Source organism: Microtus oregoni, unplaced genomic scaffold (genome assembly GCF_018167655.1).
Source record: "Microtus oregoni isolate MIOR12 unplaced genomic scaffold, Mior012 000015F_ref0000493, whole genome shotgun sequence".
Lineage (NCBI taxonomy): Eukaryota > Metazoa > Chordata > Mammalia > Rodentia > Cricetidae > Microtus > Microtus oregoni.
Window position 1 is genome coordinate 16,881,752 of NW_024543074.1, and position 19,065 is coordinate 16,900,816.

General features: G+C 48.7%; 1 protein-coding gene and 1 long non-coding RNA gene across 3 annotated transcripts in view; one reads left to right on the forward strand and one right to left on the reverse strand.

Moving 5' to 3' along the window:
- Positions 1-1,000: 1,000 nt before the first annotated feature.
- Positions 1,001-7,186, reverse strand: LOC121456448. 2 transcript variants are annotated; one of them, XR_005975636.1, is made up of 3 exons: positions 7,060-7,186; positions 3,519-4,725; positions 1,001-2,345 (listed from the first exon to the last, which is right to left on the reverse strand). It is a non-coding gene; the product is annotated as an uncharacterized LOC121456448 (long non-coding RNA). The 2 variants fall into 2 exon arrangements; XR_005975637.1 differs by lacking the exon at positions 7,060-7,186 and adding an exon at positions 6,305-6,709.
- The window catches only part of Asic2 (acid sensing ion channel subunit 2), a 1,085,888-nt gene continuing 1,073,915 nt past the window's right edge, over positions 7,093-19,065 (forward strand). Inside the window, exon 1 of the mRNA XM_041664595.1 lies at positions 7,093-7,785. Within this exon, the coding sequence (XP_041520529.1) occupies positions 7,231-7,785 (555 nt within the window). The 5' untranslated portion in view covers positions 7,093-7,230. The remainder of the gene's footprint in view (positions 7,786-19,065) is intronic.

Consider the following 19,065-nt stretch of genomic DNA (forward strand, 5'->3'; position numbering starts at 1 on the left):
TCTCAGCCCTGATTTCTGCTTTTTAAAAATTCCCATTTCATTGTGCTGGCTTCCCTCGGCAGTTTGAAAGAACTAGAGAATAAATGAAACGAATTGAAACAAATACACAACTACTTACACAGAGGAAACAGGACGGTCAGGCAATGCGCTCAGGTACGTGATGCACTCAGGCTTGGGCGCGCTTGCGGGCTTTTAAAAGTGGAGAGTGAATAGGAAGGCAGGCAGAGTAGGCAAGGGTGCAAGCAAGGATGTAGGGGAGGTGCTCAGAGTCCTGCAGTCTCCACTGTCACCAGCGATGCTCAGCACAGGCTGCAACCCCACACGCAGAACACAAGGGGGAGAGGCAGCTCCACTCAGAGCACAGAGGCTGACTCCACACCACCTCTCCCGCTCCGCTCCACACAAAGCCAAATCACCTATGGCCAATGTGGTACTAATAAAGTTTTTGTTGAAAGCCTGCTGTGGACGGTTGACTCCAGGCCTGTCTGGGCCTTTTCCTCCTTTCCTGTGAAGCCATTGGCTCCAGGGACAGAATGACCGCGAGAAAACAAATAATAGCATGGTTTTCTTTCTTCTGCTTTCTTCCCAGGGGACAGAAGGGCAGAGGCAGACTGACAGAAGAGGGCTCTTACAAAGTACGAAGAAGGGATGTTTCGATACACAAGCCACAGAATGGGCAGCAAAGTGGGCTTGACTCTCAGTCCCTCCACAAAGGGAAATGACTTGAAACTGGATGGAAATTCGGGGCCTCCTAGTGCCGGTACCCTCCTATGGCTGGAGCTTGCTTTATTTGCGTGAGTGAGGATATTTGTGTGTCATCTTTAAGCAGGCGCTCTAGATTAAAGGCTTTGAGGATCAAAGTGGCTGTGGTCAGACAAGGTCCAAGAGCCTCCTCTGAGACTAGTGGAGAGGAAGTCAGCCCACCCAGGAGACTCGGGTCACAGGGAGATGCGTCTCGTTAAAGTTTAAAGCAAACAAAATCGGAGTTGAAGGCACTAATTCCATACTACAAGGCAAGGATGCATTATAAACTGATTTTTTTTTTTATTATTCGAAAATTGCCAGAAGGGCAAGGCACAATTTGAAGTTGTGAATCTCACCGCTGTTTTCGCAGTGGCTGGCATTTATTGAATACCTACTGTTTATGTGGTTCATTTTCGCTGTCACTATCCTGGGGCTAAGGTATGCGGAGGGGTGGAGAGGAGCTTGTGAGAAACCTTGGCTGTCCGTTCACACGTATGGGGTGCAGAGAAGATGAAATTGCTCCCCGAGGGGCAGACGGGCATCTCCAGTTCCTCTCTAGCCCCATTACTCACCTACACCCACGTGCACAGACAAGGAAAGAAGAGATAGCTGGTCTGCAGGGCCTGACATCAGGTGGTTCCAGTATGGAACTGGGGCATGTCTAGTAAGGGACAGAGTCGGGGCAGGGGAACCCTTAACCTTCCTCAGGACAGGCCCCAGGTCCCTACGGATAGAAGAGTCCCTGTGTCTATAGCTTTGGCAGCAAAGATGAACAAATTCAGTCATATGTCTAGTGATTCATAAATTCCTATAACCCCCTGCAAGATGCAGCCCCTAACCATCCAGGCAGGTTGTCAGTTCTCATAAGGACACAGGGTAGGAATTCACACTCTAGTAAGAATACCAGATACGTCACAAGGATAAATCCAATCAGGAAACATTAGTAGCCCAGAAGAGGGGAAGACAGGGAGTGGAGGTGGAGATGGAGGTGGGGCAGCCAGCCAAGGCTCCTCTGGGAGGTGGCAGAGAGGAAACAGGCTGGCAGGCTCCTTCCAGACAGAGGGAAATGCAGCATGAAATGCCACAGAGCAGTTCAGCAGGGCTGGCAAATAGGAAGAGGCTCTATCGGGCCCAGTACAGCAGGTCTTGGGTGGGGTCTGAAGCTGCCTTTCACCACCAACACAGGCATCCGGCCTCACTGAGCCTCAGCCCCACAGACCCTCAAACTATGGAAGTGGCCTGGGAAGAGAAGATGGCAGGGATCTGTTTGTCTGACAAGTACCAAGTGATCCTCAGTGCCCCTGCCCCTGCCCTCATCTTACTCCAGTAGATGGGGACATGGGGTTAATGACCAGAATCCCAGATTTCAGCTCATTTTTATCCCATTAACTGAGCATTTATGGTTTGGTCAAGGCTAGTGTCAAATTGCAGCAGCAGCAGGACCAGCAAAGGGAAACTCCAGGAATGAGTTAGCACAAATAACACAGAGATGTTCCAGGAGTTCCTGAAGGCCACACAGCAAATAAGCCTATCCCAGGGGCAGCTGATTTGCAGCCGAGTCCCATGGGTCCACTCTTGCGAACAAGCTTCTGCAGTTTTACCTGGAGAGCAAGCAACAAAAGACAAAATTTTCAGAAATAACTCGTTAGGAGCTACAGAAATGCCTTATCCATTAAGAACATTGGCTGCTCTTCCAGAAGACCCAGATTCGATTCCCAGCACCCACAGGGTGGTCCACAGCTGTCTGTAACTCCAGTCCTAGGGGATCTGATGCCTTCTTGCTTCCAAGAACACTAGATATGCACACGATGCATAGACATACAGACAGGTGAAACATCCATACACATAAAAATGAATGAATAAATAAATAAAGGACTCATTAAATGCACCACTTTGCCTCATTCCCCTTCCTGGTATGTCCATCATAGAGAATTATTGCTAAGAATTCTTTGCGGAAGGAAGAAAAGAAATGAGACTCGTTGCTGTAAGGGCCGTGTACTTAGAAACCGGTCTGCAGCAGGGCCATGCTTGGGTTAACCTTTTTCACAGCAACGAGGAACCAGGAGGAGAAGTTGTACAAGGAAGCCAGGGGAGTCTGAGATAATAATTCCATCTGCATGTTAGAAAAGAATGCATTCTTTTCTAATTAGGGTGACGGCATAGCAGCCAGTATCTAGTACATGCTAAGTAGCAAATTAGCTTTGGGGCTGATGGTAGGGCCCGCCCTGTCTAACTCTACCTGCCAACCTCTTTAGAGACCAGAAGAGACTGTACTCTGCCTTGGGGCCTCTGGGAAGTCACATTTAGGGCAGGCCCTAGGGTCCCCAAGGTCAGAAGAAAGCCCCTCCCTCTGCCTCCTGGCACCTCAGAGCAAAAACAGAGAAATTCATAAGTACATCCATTTATTTGTTCTTAAGCAAATAAATAGATTTGCCGTAGCAAAACTCTGGGCTAATAGGGGGTTGAATTGACTATTTTACACATAAATTTATCTGGACATTTTTTTATTTCTTAATGTTTAGTTGTGCAGTGCACAAAAAAGACCATAATTATACACAATTAGGGCAGCCACTAAAAAACTGGGCCAAGTAGACCCACTCTGAACCTGAGGTCTGTGCCCTCTGCATGTGCCCCAGAGCCAAGTAAAAGGTACTGGGAATCTGACGGATGTTGCAAATGTTTAACCAACTGAATGCCACAAAAACGTTTTTATGAATTAGACAATATCTCCTGTTTGTGTGTAAACTACAGTATTAATTGCAAGAGATTCTTACCAGCTAAAGAGGGCCCTTAAGAAGAGCTCTGCAGGAACATTTTCTTAACCATCGTGCAGCTATGACAGAGAATGGTACAGTGGTATCTCTTGAAAAACACTGTCCATCTCTGACCCTTCGCTCAGAGCTAGCACTGTGATGGTCTGCACTGGTGTCGGATGCAGGTCTGTGGACCGTATCTTCTAGCTCAGACTTCTGAGAGTTTGACTGTGACTGTTCTAGTTTTCAGTGGTGGGTACCATGAGCCACGTAGCCCTTCTCTCTGTCTTCAGGTTCTTCTGCAAAGTGGGTCCAATGGTGCTCTTGGCGTTTGACAAATCCACAAGACAGAGCCCGGTGACTTACAAAGAAAGCCATCTTTAGGGTCTTTATCCTCTGGTTTTCCCATCTACCCTAAAGTGCCTCGCCTGTTTTCAACAGTCAAGAAGACCCCCAAGGTCATCTTTGGGCTGTGAACAGGAAGCAGAAGAGAAGGTGAGTTGTGTTTGACCTTAGCCTTTCAGATCTGCAGTGCCTGAGGCAAATAACATCTTTGAGAGCTTTAAATGGTTCCCCGCCTGGAAGAGAACACTAGCATCAACAAAGCACTTTCTCCCAGCGTTCATCAAGAGCGCGTTAATTGCTAGGTGTCTAAACTGTACAAACGCTTCATAACTTTTTCTTCTTTCTGTTGCCATTCCAAAGCCCCACCATTGCTTAGGAGGGAACTGAAAGTTCAGAAACATTTAGGCAGTTTCTCCAAGGTCACAGTGCAGAAGGTGGCAGAGCAGATGGGAGAAGCAAACTGAGGTGTGTGGGGCTGTACCACGGCGCCCTGCCATGCCATGCTTGTGAGCCTCCAATCCAATATGGAGGTGTAGGAGTGGTGAATGGGTTTATGTGGAGGAACGGTAATGAGATCTACTCTAGGATCCATCTCTGCACATATGAGAAGGAAGCATGTCCGGACAGCAGGATACTGACTCCAGGAAAAGAAGGGGTTGACAGAGCATAGCATAGGCAATGGTTGGTGACTAGGGGGCAGAATGTAGCAGACATTATACTCAATGGTTTCCAGCTGGGCACAGCTGAGATTAGGAGGTTGCCATCAGAACTGTGACATGGAGACCCGTTTGCCTGTTGCTGCCTTCACATCCCTGGAGCCTTGAGGTATCAATAGTAGGACATGTATTTCATTCATCTTGTTTTCTCCATACCAACACAGCATCTGGAATGGAGTTAAAGGGGAACACACTAATTAGACTGATGAGTCCAAAGTTGGCGAGTCTTCTTTATAAGAACCTCTGACTGTGACCAAAGGGCAGCATGGGTATCATTTAACCAAGAGAAGGCAGGGAAAGGATCCACACATGTGAGGGAATAAGACACAGAAAGAGAATGTGGCGGTGAATCCCTTCCCAAATTTGAGATGGAGAAACTGAGATCTGCTTTTTAAAGCCTGTTTCAGAGGTGAACATACCCAGGCTGAAGTCTCAGCTCCCATCTCACTGACTGTGTGATTTGGTCGCAGCAGGTCATTGTTGCAGGCCTGTGTTCCCTCTTCAGTAGGATGAGAATAAAATCTAGAACATTCTCCTGCCAATAGTTGAGGGGGTATGTGGGACAATACAGCATCTCACACAGGTTCTGGGGCATGAAAAATTTGTACTGGTTTTGGTCCTCCTGGTTTGCAAGCCTGTGTCCTGTTGAGGCCAGGACTCTGGGCTAGCAAAGGCATAAGGCCCCTCTGTCTTTGTCATTTGCTACTGGTCGTGTCATCCTGATTGACAAACCGCCAAGGCCATGCCTCATGTGTCACCTCAGAGTGCTTTCTGGGAACCATCTCCACAGGTCTGGCTTAGCAGGAGACCAGATGGACAGGAGGACATTGCAGACTGGCTATCAGCCTAAAAGAACATGAGCTAAGCTGCCCTTTTCTCCACCTTCTTAGGCCTGGCATGCCCTGGAGACACACGGGGCTTGGCTCTCCAAGACGCTTGCCTCCGTGTGGCTCTATCCCAGCTTGGCTGAGTGACTCAGTTGGCTACTCTAACTTTCAATTCCTTTCACCCTGATGAGAATTTATCCCTGATTCAATAGAGGCCAGCGCTTGATCCCTGGCAAGGGGCAGGCAGGCAAGCCACACCTTCAGTCAGCAGGGGTCTGACTTACTAGGGATTTTCAGGAAACAGGAGGTAGGAGGCTGAGAGCCCATTCTCTCTCACCTACAGCTCCAGCTGTGATTCCATCTGGCAAACCCTGGGACAGAAGATACACACACACACACACACACACACACACACACACACACACTCCTCTGGGACAGAAGATACACACACACACACACACACACACACACACACACTCTTCTCAAACAGAATGGAATGTAGCCAGTCCTACCTGGCACCCTGCTGTCTTCCTTTGTTAAACACAAAAAGTCCTGACAGCCATAAGGGGGTGGGGGTACTTGTTGCTTTTCCCCTGGGGCTACCAGAGGCGTACTGATCTTTCCGCCTCTAGAAGAGCTTCTCTCAGGTCTTCTGGAGTATCCCCCTCCAACCTGCCACAGAGACCCTGTGGTTTTAAATCACTCCCTTCGTTTTCAGCATCTCTCCCATGGGGTCTCCCGGGGATATGACCTCGGAACTCAGATTGATGTAAAGAAACCTTGCCAGCCTCTCACACGCCACACACACACACACACACACACACACACACACACACACACACACAGTTAAGTATCCACTTTTCTACCATTCATGGGGGAAGGGAGTCAAGTTCTCTTTCCTCTGGGAGTGGCTTCCTACCTGGAGTAGAAGACCCCAGCAGCTCCTTAAAGAAAAAAAAAGGAAAGAAAAGAAAAAAAAAAAAAGGCTGAAAACTTTCTCCATGTCCCCAGCCCCTTGCTCCCCGCAGAAGTCTCCCTTCCCCTAGGTGCCTCCCGGGAGGCAGGCCAGAGGAACAAGCTCACTCTGCGCTCACGGGTCTCCCTCTCCCCTCCGGAGGCTGGGAGCACGGAGCCCACAGAAGCCCCCGCATCCCTGCTTCTCCTGTTGGAGGCGGAGCGCAGCGTCCTCTCCCAAGCAGCAGCCGCGGCCCTCAATTGGAATTCTGTCCCCAAAAGGGGGCCGGAAAAGGAGGAGGGAAGGAGGGATGGAAGCCAGCAGCGAGAAGCCGCGGCCAGGGTCCCAGACATCCATCCCCCAGGAAGAAGCTAAGCATGTAGGCTGCTAGGAAGCTGCACCGCGGCGCCCACCGCACTGCATCAGCGTGGCTGTGCTGACATAACCCCCATGCTTAACACGGGGCATTATGCGCTGGTTAACAGGCTCCGAGCTGCTCAGCGACTTGTTTTAAGCATTTTCTCCCTCGCTCTCGCTTTTAATCTTGTCTCTAGTGGCGTGTGTAGGGGGGAGGACTTTATTTCCATTGGCTAAGCGCTCCCTTCCCACCCACATCCCTTCCACATCACCTTGGTGTCTCCCTAAATAAAACCAGCCCTCCTTATCGCCTGGAAAAAATCAGGAGCTAGAGTTTGAATGGGTTTTATATAAACACTCACCCCTGTCAGCGTGCGGCCAGGCTCTCAGGATAAACTCCCAGTGTCTAGCCTGATGCTTGCCCGGCAATCTCTGCCTTGAACGCCAAGGTTTAAGCAGAATCCAGAGGACTGGGAACTCTTCCCTGAGATTTGATCAACCTGAAGCCAGTTGCGGAACTGCACAGGGTCCCGATGGACCTGAAGGAGAGCCCCAGCGAGGGCAGCCTGCAACCTTCCAGCATCCAGATCTTTGCCAACACCTCTACTCTTCATGGCATTCGCCACATCTTCGTGTATGGGCCGCTGACCATCCGGCGTGTGCTTTGGGCAGTGGCCTTTGTGGGTTCCCTGGGCCTGCTGCTGGTTGAAAGCTCTGAGAGGGTGTCCTACTACTTCTCCTATCAGCACGTTACCAAGGTGGATGAGGTGGTGGCCCAGAGCCTGGTCTTCCCAGCTGTGACCCTCTGCAACCTCAATGGCTTCCGGTTCTCCAGGCTTACCACCAATGACCTGTACCACGCTGGAGAGTTGCTGGCCCTGCTGGATGTCAACTTGCAGATTCCTGACCCGCATCTGGCGGACCCCACAGTTCTGGAGGCCCTGCGACAGAAGGCCAACTTCAAACACTACAAACCCAAGCAGTTCAGCATGCTGGAGTTCCTGCACCGGGTAGGCCATGACCTGAAGGATATGATGCTCTATTGCAAGTTCAAGGGACAGGAGTGTGGACATCAAGACTTCACCACTGTGAGTACTTGGTTTTCAGTTTGTTCTTGTGCTTACTCTTCGGTAGAAGTGGCGCGCCGGTGGCCTTCTGTCTGACTTGGGGTCTCTGCCGTGCGGGAGTGAGGCCAGAGACCTAGCTGAAGGCCAAAGGGTAGTTGGTGAGAGGTTGTTGGATCTGTTTGTAGATAAGGTTACCTGCCAGGTGAGTACTGCAGTCCCTTCAGATTGGAGATCTACAGGGGGCTTGCTGTTGGGGAGTGCTGAGTTGGGCTTACTCCCAGTCAGAGGAAAAAGGCCTGGGCTGTCCATCGTCCAGGGTGCTTGATGTCCGAGCTGTGTGACAGGAACAGCTTGTCATTGGTGAGACGGCATCCTGGCATCCTCTCCTCTCTCTTTCTCTATCCCCTCTCCCTCTTTCCTTCTCTCTCTATGCTCGGAAGTGGCATCAGGCTCTGTATCCTGTGGGCTGGACTGGAGCTAAAGCTGTCACAGAAGGGGGTGTGGGGCCCCAGAGAGCCTGAATGACTCCCGTGGATGTGGGAGCTCACTGAGCAGGTGATGCTGCAGAGGTGTGGAAGGCTCTCTCCATCCTTTCCTTGCCTGAATTGTGTGGAGAGGAGAGGACTCCCAGAGGGTCCTTCTGGTCCTCCTGCAGGCAGGTCAAAGCCGTGAGCTGTCCATGGTGCTGGGGCAGAGAGGCTAGTCAGGGTAGAGGTTTCTATAGAGGGTGGGCAGAGATGACAGATGCGGCAAGGAGGTCCCGGAGACTGGCTTGTCTGTCTGGGAGCTTGAGCTTGAAACACGAAGGCTCGTTTTCTCTGTGTACAATTGCTTCCCAACGTGGGAGCAGGAGGAGGGTGTGGGGAGGGGGGCGAGCAGCTGTGGGATTGGAAAGCCTGGAGGGGAGTGTGGAGCTGAGTAAAGAGGATGTGGATTACGTTCAGGATGAGTTTGCCAGAGGAGGCTGAAGGGAAGGACGGGCATAGATCTGTCGCCCTTAGAGTCCTCAGCCCAATTCGTGGGCTGATAGGCATAACTTGGTGTAACAGGTCAGACAGTAGCTGCCAACTCTTCCACAGTGCCAGGCAAGTCTGGGGGATCAGGAACTGTGGGGTCCTCCTGCAGCCCAGCATGTCTGCTTTCCCCTATAGCTTCCTGGGGCAGGGGAAGGAGTCTTGAGCCAAAATGCAGTGACAAGTTAAGGATGGCAGGCACAGCCGTCATCAAGGGAACCGGACTGTGTCGTCAGCACTTGTCTGGGGTGCTCTGCCTCATTAAGACATTCCCTCCCTTTCCCATAGTCAGCCCTTCCCACCCCCTCTCAGAGCCACCTGCCTCTTGCTCTGAGGTTCTCTTTATGTTCCAGCCCGGCTCTGCCTTCAGCCTCTGCACTTGCTGTTGGCTGTCTCTCATTCTGGAAGTGCCCAGAGTGCCAGGGGCATTGCTTCTCACAGCCTGTGAGCTAGAGCTGTTTCCTGGGGGAGCCGTTTTGTATTATTATCCCTTTTAAACATTCCAAGGAAGAGCACAGCCAAACTGACAGCAGCATTTGCTAAAGATGAATCCAGTGTGAGCCGGAGAAGGAAGCGGCCAGCCCTTCTTAAAGGAGCAAAGAAGATCCTAAAATATGTCATGCACAAATGATGTCTGAGGGGCCTTGGGGAGGGATGGGGAAAATGCCTCATTCTTGGAGGCTGAAACCATCACTGTGTTCCAGCCCATGCTTTCTAGTGCCTGGCAACGCTCAGTCTCATTGCTGTACTGTGAAGCTTGAACGTGCATTCAGCTCTTCCTCTGTCTGCCTGCACACACATGGTACCCACAGACAACAGATGCAGGGTGCCTCAGGGAAGCTGTCCTGGGCAACAGACCCTGGGACGAGTCTTTAAGCATTCTCAAAAGCATCCTCATGGTGGCATGGCTGACTGGTAGCTATGTTCATGCCCAAGTTCTGTTTAGAATCTCAGGCTGTTTGTCTGTATTTGGCACATCATTTGAATTGCTGGTATCCCAAGCCACCCAAAGTCAGGTCTTAAATCCTTACCTGAGCTCCTGACCCTCAGAAACATTGAAGCTGCCTGCAGACAAGGTGACTTTCTGGTTAGTGGCATACATTAACTGTCAGTCTCTGCAAATCCTCGACTCTTCTATTTGAGTGCCCATCCTTGGATTGACCCCCCTGTGTGGAACATCTCCAAGCGCTAAAGAGAGGGAGCCCCTTGGTGTTCTCTTCTGTCTGCTCAGGGATGTCAGAATGGCACCCATGCTGGGTGTGTAATCAGAAGCTGGTCTTCACCAATGGGTGACAACGGGCACCTATGCCAGCCTCTGTTTGGGGTAATATGATGGGGGAATGTGTTCAAGACCCCTCTGACACACCTTTGTGCTCTTTGGAACTTGGGTCTAGGAAAGTTTTTCTCAGAATCCCACATCAGCAGTGAGCCTACTTAGTTAGCTGTTGGACAAGCCTGTTCCCCAGTCCCCTCCCTCATTCTGGGATGGCCATCCTTCTCCAGTGGGCTTTCTTACAAGTGCTGCTGGGGGTTATGACACACCGGGTGCCTTCTTTCTCTAAGCACCATGCCCGACTTATTAGAGAATTTAAGTGTTGGGGATGCTCTTTTTCTGAATTTGATTTTTCTGTATAGCCCAGAGCATCATCTCCAGGGCAAATGCTGTAGCACACGCTCCCTTCTTCCAAGTTCTTAGCTGGTGTGCAATGAAGTGTGTAATACCCTTTAATTAGTGAATGAGCTGTGATTCTAGCGGAGTGAAAGAAGGTTGTTCGTGGAGACTCAAAGTCCCCAGGAAGCCAGGTGTGGAATGCTGAGTGCCAAGTAAGCAGGCATGCTCTTCTGCCTATGCAGATAAACCCTGAGCCCTCTCCCTGGAGCAGTCTGACTTCAGAGAGGTCTGTGGATTTTCTTAATGGTAAACCATAAGAAAGATTTGATTCTGGGCCTTCTACTCAGAGGAGGTGACCCCAGTGACCCAGAGTAGAAAGGGGATGATGTGGTAGCTGATGGGAGTTGTGACTCTGTGAGCTGAGTCCAAGGCCAATGTGGTAGGCACGGGTTTGAAGCCCTGTACCATCCTTGTTTCTTTGTTCCCTTGCATGCTCTCTAGATGGGCACTCACTCACCTAACCTTGGCCATCTAACCCACAGTATTGTTGAAAGAAAAAGCATGTGAGGAAGTCGTGGTTTTGCCAGCTGCGTACCTGTGGGCTGAGGTTCTTAGCGGTGTTTGTAACAGGGCTTTTGTTGTCCCACTTGCCCCCACTGTTTTCAGGCGTCAGAAGGATGAGGAATTGCTGCAACCATGAGGGCAGGGGGGTGGGAGGGCCACTCCTTTCTCTGGTGGAAACTTATCCTCCAGAGAGGGAGCTGCTCGAGGGGAGGATGTCCTGCCGGAGCCTGGATCTGACTACAGCTGCTGGGCGAATTCCCATCATTTTTGATTAGCATGCGACAGGGCCTTATGTCGTCTCTTCGCTTAGTCACATTGGGGTTCACCTGTGCTCAGGTCCACGAATGCGAATGACCGTTCCATTTTCACACTTAACCTGTCCATCATTAGGGGTATTATTTATGTTTTCAATGTGAGATTTCTCAGGAAAGGCTTGGCTTTCTTTCCTCCACTGAATGGATCTTACTACCCTACAGCATGCAACATTATAGAAATGGTGGAGGTGGAGGCTGAGGAAGGTTGTGTCTTTGGGATTCTTTGATGAGGCCACATAGGTCTCTAACTAAGCTAATCTAATCACACCTCACTACACAGAAGTATGCATGAGGGGGACGTGGGCTTTGAGAAACAATCTGAGCTAGGGTTCTAACTCCGTGGTGGTGAGAACTAGCATTAGTTTGCTTAGCTCTAGTTTTCCCATCTCTGAAGTAGGACCAGTAACTCCCAAGACTCAGCTGGAGGTGGATCTTGCTCCATGTGGTACCCGCAGGGACTGCTAGCTGAACTTGAGCTGGAGTCTGGATCTCAGAACTTGCCCATGACTGCAGCAGCATCAGAGCACAGGCACCCACTGTGTTATCACTGTTTCCAGGACTCCTCATCTTGCTTGGCACCCTGAACTTGTCTCATATGCACTGGCCAGGCCTCCATGTTTCACCTCACACTTCCCAACTTGCCTCCAGGCAGCACACCCTGACATGGGTGGAGTATGCTCTGGACCACGTGTAGAGTAGCTTTGCTTGCTGTGTTCCATGTTTTTATCTGTATGGTTATCCCCTTGCCTATCAAACAGGGTCTATGGTGCACCAACAATCCAAGAAGACCAAGTCTGTGCAATCACAGCCCACCTCTACCCCAGTCAGCCTGGGGCTACTCTCAGAACAAATTCTGCAAATATTGTGTCAAATAGAGGGTCTCACAATCCTGCCAAGACCAGGCAAATCCTCACTGGTTTAGCTGCTATCTATACCTGAATTTGCCCATAGTCCTAGTTCATGGGCCCTCCTTACTCTATATCTTTTGTACTCTACCTGGTTATATCTTTCAATGCTATGTTACCTTCAGAATCCAGTTTGGACATAATTGCAGCCTTCTCCCGCCACAGTGCCGCCATCTAAATCCCCCTTCCTCTTCTGTCTTCTAAGCATCACATACTCTACCTGCCCTTGGTACAGACATGGCATGATGCTTTCCTTCTGGGAGAAGCATGAAGTGTTGATGCTAAAAGGGACCTTGGAGATAAATGAATTCAATTCCTAAGTTATTAAATCACTGATAGTTTTTAAATTTGTTTTCAAATTGATTAAAAAATGTAGATGCTATGATGTGTAACATGATGCTATGTATTCATATATATTACTTACATGTCTAAAAAGTTTTATTAAGCAACTTAGTTCATGCATTACCATGCATACTTATCTTCTGTATGGGTGTGTGTATGTAGGTTGAGAACACGTGAAATCTAAAATCTCTCTTATTTTCAAATATATGGGATATTGTTATCAACAATAACAGTAAGTAAGTGTCTTGAACTTACTTTTCCTGAAATGCCATGTCCTTTGATCTCCAGTCTTCCTACCTGACCAGTCCAGCCTCTGGTCATCATCATCTTGCTTGATGTCTTTGAATTTGATCTCTTTAAGAGATTCCACACATGGAGCTAGAGAGATGGTTCCCTGGCTAAGAGCACTGGATGATCTTCCAGAGGACCCAGATTCTATTTCCAGCAGCTGCATGGTATTTCCAACCATCCGTAAGCCTAGTTCCAGAGGATCTGATGGATTCCTCTGGCCTCTATGGGTACCAGGCACACATGTAGTGGTAACACAGACACACATCCAGATAAAACACTAATACACATAAAAAAAAGTAGAATGATCAGGAGTTGTAGGTCATCCTCAAATACACATTAAGTTTGAGGCCAATCTTGGCTACATGTGACAACTCTACCCCTCAGTGTTTTCATTCTTCTACACATTCTGAAGACCCACAGCTTCTTACCATGCATCTCTCAAAATGTGTCCTCAAAGTCTGTATTCAGTAGGCAGACAGCCGCAGATGAAAAGCTAATATGGAGTAGAATACACATCTTTCAGCCTCTCTCTTCCATACATGTATCTGGAATTTGGTTTGAGCTGGTGGAGCAAGTACTTATTAGTACTCTTATGCTCCCTGGTTATAAAAACAATCCACAGCCACTGAAGAAAAATTGACAATCAAGAGAAATAAGGGGGAGGAAGAAATGGAAATTGCCACTTGCAATGTTCTGGTATTTTTGAGGATATTTCCTTTCAGCCGCATGATTTGTATGAATGTGTGTTTCTCTGGGCTGGTATCATAGCTTCTGTGTATATGGTACAACGTGTGCTGTGTGGTATGTACCCAATTAATGTCAGTGTCTTATATTTTAATGTCACGGTGAACTTCAATTGCTCTCCTTTGATGGCAATGTATTGCTATTATCATGCATTTTATGGTGTGTTATCTTGGTCCCATTGTTTACTAAATGCTTTCTGGCCTAGACTGGAGACCTGTTCTTGCACACTGAGTCAGAGTTCCTGAATGAAACCCACCCCAATCCTCAGTGAGCCCCAGTTATGCTCTCCTTATACAGCTGTCTACACTGCAGGCCTCAGCCCACAAGTGTAAGTTCTGGGTCTCTGCCACCTGTGCAGGCTGGACTTTACATCAAAATGATCTAACACAGCAGTAATACAAATTAGATGATCTCAAATATCCCTAGGAGGCTCAGCACCTGTGAGCCTTTAGCGTGCCCTGAAGAGCAAGCTGGGCTGTGCTGGCCATGAGGTCTCTGTGATGCCGACCTCCGGGTCTAGCTTTCCAGTTTGGAGATTGGTAGATTGTGGGCTGTCTGGAGGTAAAGCTCTGGGGGCATGCTGCATCTTTTCTGTTGTGCCGATGGGATAAGGCTGTGATTTGGAGCTGTTAGGATGACTCATTCTGATGCCTTGGAGAGAAAAGCTGCACAGCTCTCATCTAACGCCCAGTAACTTGCTGGGCGGATGTGTAGATCTCTGTCTCCTTCCTTGGGAATTTTTCTACCTCCAGAGCTGTTGATAAAAGAGGAGTCTGGGCTCAGCAGATAAAGAACTTACCCTCTAAATGTGAGGACTCAAGTTCAAATCTTGAGAATCCACAGAAAACCCCAGGTGGGCATGGGGGCCTGTTTTGTAATCCTAGTACCCAGTAGACTAGCAGAGGATCTCCAGAGCAAATTGGCTAACTCGACTAGTCTTATTGTGAGCTCTGGGCTCAATTGTAAGATCCTGACTCAATGAATAAGACGTAGAAAGATAACGGAAAGCTCCCAACATCTGGGCCTCCATATGCATTCCATATGTACAAGCGCACCTGCAAATATACATGCAAACACACATGCATGCATGGATACACAACACACAAGCACATATGAAAGACAGAACATGCAAGCTAGCAAAGAGCTTGTTTGCTTAGAAAACATCCCTGTCTTCTAGTTCTACAGAAAATCTTTCCCTCAATAGACTTAAGTTCTAAAATACTTAATATAAACCAAATCTACTTTGCTGCTAATTTCCATAGGAGGAGCTGAGATAGGATCCTCCCCTATTACCACCACCCCATATCCAAACCCACTTCCTCAAAGAACAAATTGGTAGCTTTTAGTATCAAGCTTGCCGCTGGAGGTGGTCCTTCTTAGAACAGTTCATGCTTCCAGGCAGCAAGCTTCTCATTCCTTTCAAAGGACCGGAAGCCTGATGCTCAAGTCTGGCTTTGTGTTTTCTCAATTTGTATGCTCGTGGTTGAAGGAGTCAAGTTGAAATATCAAATGTGGGCAGCCAGGACATCTGACCCGTGCTCTATCATAACCTGAAACTAGCAGGCTGTGTGGCTCCTGCAAGTTTGAAGTTTCATATATCACACCTTTCCATGCATTTCTCTTCACACTAACCCTTATAGGCTTGGCTTCTGGTAGCCAGGCAGCGGCTGCGGCCAACAAGCAGACATACACCACACTGACTATTTGGTAAATCTGAAGTCTCTGGGAGAAATCCATGTATAAAGACAGGAAGACAGGCTTTCCCAAGGGACATCTCCTGAGGCATCATTCTCTGATACTAAAGTACCTTTCCTTCCCATAGCATTTCCTGTTCTAGGGCTTTAGGCATGCTCTGTGAAGGTTTACTCGATGGTCATTGAAATGAATGCTGGGAAGAAATTAAGCATGCAGCAGAGAAAGAATGCATTTGATCACCATTGATGGATAATGAGCCTCTGTGAGCCCCAGTTTCCCCATAAGTAGAATGAGTGGGCTGAACTAGGTGCTTTCCAAGGACAACTCCTTGTCCTGCATTTGTTTTAAAAAACCTCTGCTTACACCAAGACTGGGGGGAGGACTCTGATGTTACTTTTCAACCTAGTGCACTTAGCTATTGATTGGTTTGCTTTTATTTAAATCTATGCAATAGAAGCAGAAGCGCACAGGTGCACAGGGTGGCTGCAGTCAGAGTGAGGGGCACCGAACCAATACTCTCAGAATCCCGTCCAGGAGGCCTGTGTGTCTGACTGTAGGTTCTCCATCTAACCAAGTTTCTGGTCCTTACTAGCACAGCAGGTGTGAACCTGGATCTGCTCTGGGTCTTACGGGTATGGACTGGCAAGAGTATCTTGTGTAAGTGGTCCACAGAGATGCCCTAGAAAGCTACTGTGGGCAGAGTAGCTTATTAAAGCGCAGACCACTGAGCCTTTTTTGAGGTGGCTTACTATAAGCCTCCCCGCCACCTGGGGGCAGACTGTGGTCAGTGATGACGTGAAGAGTACAAAATGCCTAGTCACAGGTATCTGGCCCCTCTGCAGTCCAGTGGTGAAATTCATTCTCTACGCTTCCTGTGGACATCTAGGCTTAATTTCATCTTTCCCCAGTCTGTTTCGCTCTCTACTTCAGGTTTTTTTTTTTTTTTTTTTTTCTGAGAATACTTGTCAGTAACCCACCTGCTCAAGACCTCATCTCTGGCTCTCCTGGGGAACCTATAACCATGTATCCCTGACTTTGTCCTCCTTCGTTTGTTTGGTAACTTGGAGATTGATCTCAGCTATGACTTACAAAGGAAGATGCCCACACTAAGCATCCTTTAAACCCCAGGCTTTTGAGATCCGCGTCTTCAACATGGGACCTATGATGTTTTCCAAAAACCATTATTCAGACCTCAACCAAGCATCTCTGGGGTTGGGCTTCACTGTTCCAGGCTCTGCTGGCTTGCTCCTCTTCGGGGTGGGGGAGGGTTTTCCCAGCCAGCTGCTGTCTATCCGTAAGCTGTTTTTATTCTAGTGCACATCTTCCTTGGCCCTGCGTTATCATTTTCCAGATCCCACAGTTCCCCTTGAGAGCCCCCTCCCAGCATTCCCCGACATAGCTCCTTGATTGTGCCTCCACCTAGTTTCAAGGAGGAGGCTATCGCCTTTGATACTGGCAGTGGGTTGAGCCCGTCTATGAAGTGGGAGGTGGTGAGGGACAGAGGCTGAGCAGGGTGATGCTACTCATATATCACAGAAGCCATGAGTGATGGAGGAGTGTATGAAAGGACTCTTACTGTTCAGGCTCAAATGGGAGGCTGGCGACTCAAGGGCAATGTGATTGCTGTCTCCAAACACTTAGAAAACAATCACAGAAAATGGAAACAGGACCTTCTCGGAGAGAGGCCAGGGGTGCAGAGCTCGAGCTGCTGGGTGGAGGGTGGGAGTTCAGAGAGCTGGTTATCACCTGATTGGAAAGACTTATCCTGGGAGTCTAGAGCACCTTAGCTCTGCCCGCCCTCTGCCCCTTAGGTCTAACCAAAGCTAAGGAATCACCTCTAGGCAGGGATTGACGTCTGGTAAAGGATTAGATTAATGACCTCTGATGTTACTTCCAACTGGGAGAGTGTTTGATTTCTTTCTTTCCTGAATAGATAGCTGAGGCTGGGGGTAAGGGCCTTTGATGGAGGGCATTGGAAAGGAGTGCTGATGAGTGCAACTGGCAACCCAAATTACAGATCCACCCACTGCCCGATACCATGAAGCTTTGAAGCTAAATGCCTCTGATGGATGCCAGGAAGAAGAATGGTGTCTTCCGAGATAAAAGAGTGGATTCATCCAGGGAGAACACGGAAAGAGCGGGGTGCTGGAAGCCAGCCACGGTAGTGGCGGTTAATAGTCTGGCCATTCAAAATGTGTCTGTGGGGCTTATTGAGAGGCAGGTCCTGGAGTTTGTCATAGATTCTGGGTGCTAGTTCCTACCCCACAGAGGAAGGTTTAAGTCTAGTTTCACACTGAGGGCTGAGGAGACTTGGAAGGTTTTGGCTTAGGTGCAATCCTGAGGTTAGGATGTTAGAAGCATCCTTAGCTATAGCATCCAGGAAGGAGACTAGGCTACAAGGAGAATGCCCTGCCCAGGCACTGGTGACAGACAACCAACGGATATCTAAACTAGGGAAGCACAGCAGTGTCAGAGAGGCAAGGGGCTCTGGCACCTGAAACAACAGCAAAACGGGGTATTGTTGCCTCTAGTCACATTAACAGTGGCCAGAGTCAGGCATGTGAGTGTTCAGAGAGATAGATGTGACTTTGCATGAATTATTTAGCCCTTCCAGGCTTCTATTTAACCATCTATTAAATAATAGCATCTCAAAACTGGCGCTTCACAAGCATGCTTATAGTGACCAGATGAAATAAATAAGGCTCATATTGGCCGGGTACAGAATATCTGCTTTAATGATTTTGCTTACAGGGTCTCATGCAGCCTCTACCCACTCCAGTTTCCTGTGTAGCTGATTGTGATCATGAACTCATTGTCCTCCTGCCTCTACCTACAAGCGTTGGGATAAAAAACACGTGGCACCAGTCCCAGTATATCAGGTGCTAGGAATGGGACCCAGGCTGTTCTGCATGCTAGGCAAGCATTCTACCAACTGGGATACATCCTCAGGCCTGATGCTGTTAATTTTATTATTCCTGAGATAAATGGGGGATACTGACAGGAGATCCGGGGACAGAAGGATTTGCTTTTAAATCCATATTGACAATGTAGCATTAGGAGGGTCTCAAGAGAGGGAGGGGAGTGAGGCTGGGAACAAGCCAGGCACCTACTCGCAGCTGCAGTTGAACACAAGCTAATGTACACACACAGACCATGCCAAAGCTGAATTCCCTCCAATGGTCCAGGGCTGTGTAGTTTATAAAATCTACTAGTGAGTGCTAGTAATTTCTGAATGTTCCAGACACTCGTGTCAGCAGTGGATGTGGTCAAAGCTCACCCAGTTTCCCCAGCAGCCCTATGGAATACAGGGCTCTGTTAGGTTTGTTCAGTGAGGGCAAAAATGAAGCGAAAACTCCTGTCCTGTACTTAGACAGAAATGTGTGGAAGTGGGATTTGAGTAGTCTCACTCCAGATGCCCTATGCGCTGAAAGAATCTAGCTTGCTTCTTTAGCTTGGTTGTCTGTCAGGTTGTGCTCCTGGGCAGAGCGTTCTCCTTGCCAGCCCAGCCTTCTTCCAAACTCCTATAGCTGAGGAGCTTTTAGCACCCTAAACCCAAGAATTGTGTCTAAGTCATAAACTCCCCAGTCTCTCCAGTCCTCAGTCAGCGTCTAAAACTGTGGATCATGGCTTCACATGGGTTCACATATGTGAGGGTCATGAACAGTTGAGTAACAGTAAAAGACTCTGGATATACAATGACCAAACTTTAATTTCAAATAAAATGTGTAACGAAACTGGGGGGTTTCTGGAAGTAGTCCCTGGTGTTGCATTCCACAGCTTCAGTGCAGGTGGTTCAGAATGCACAGCCTGTGCACCGTGCA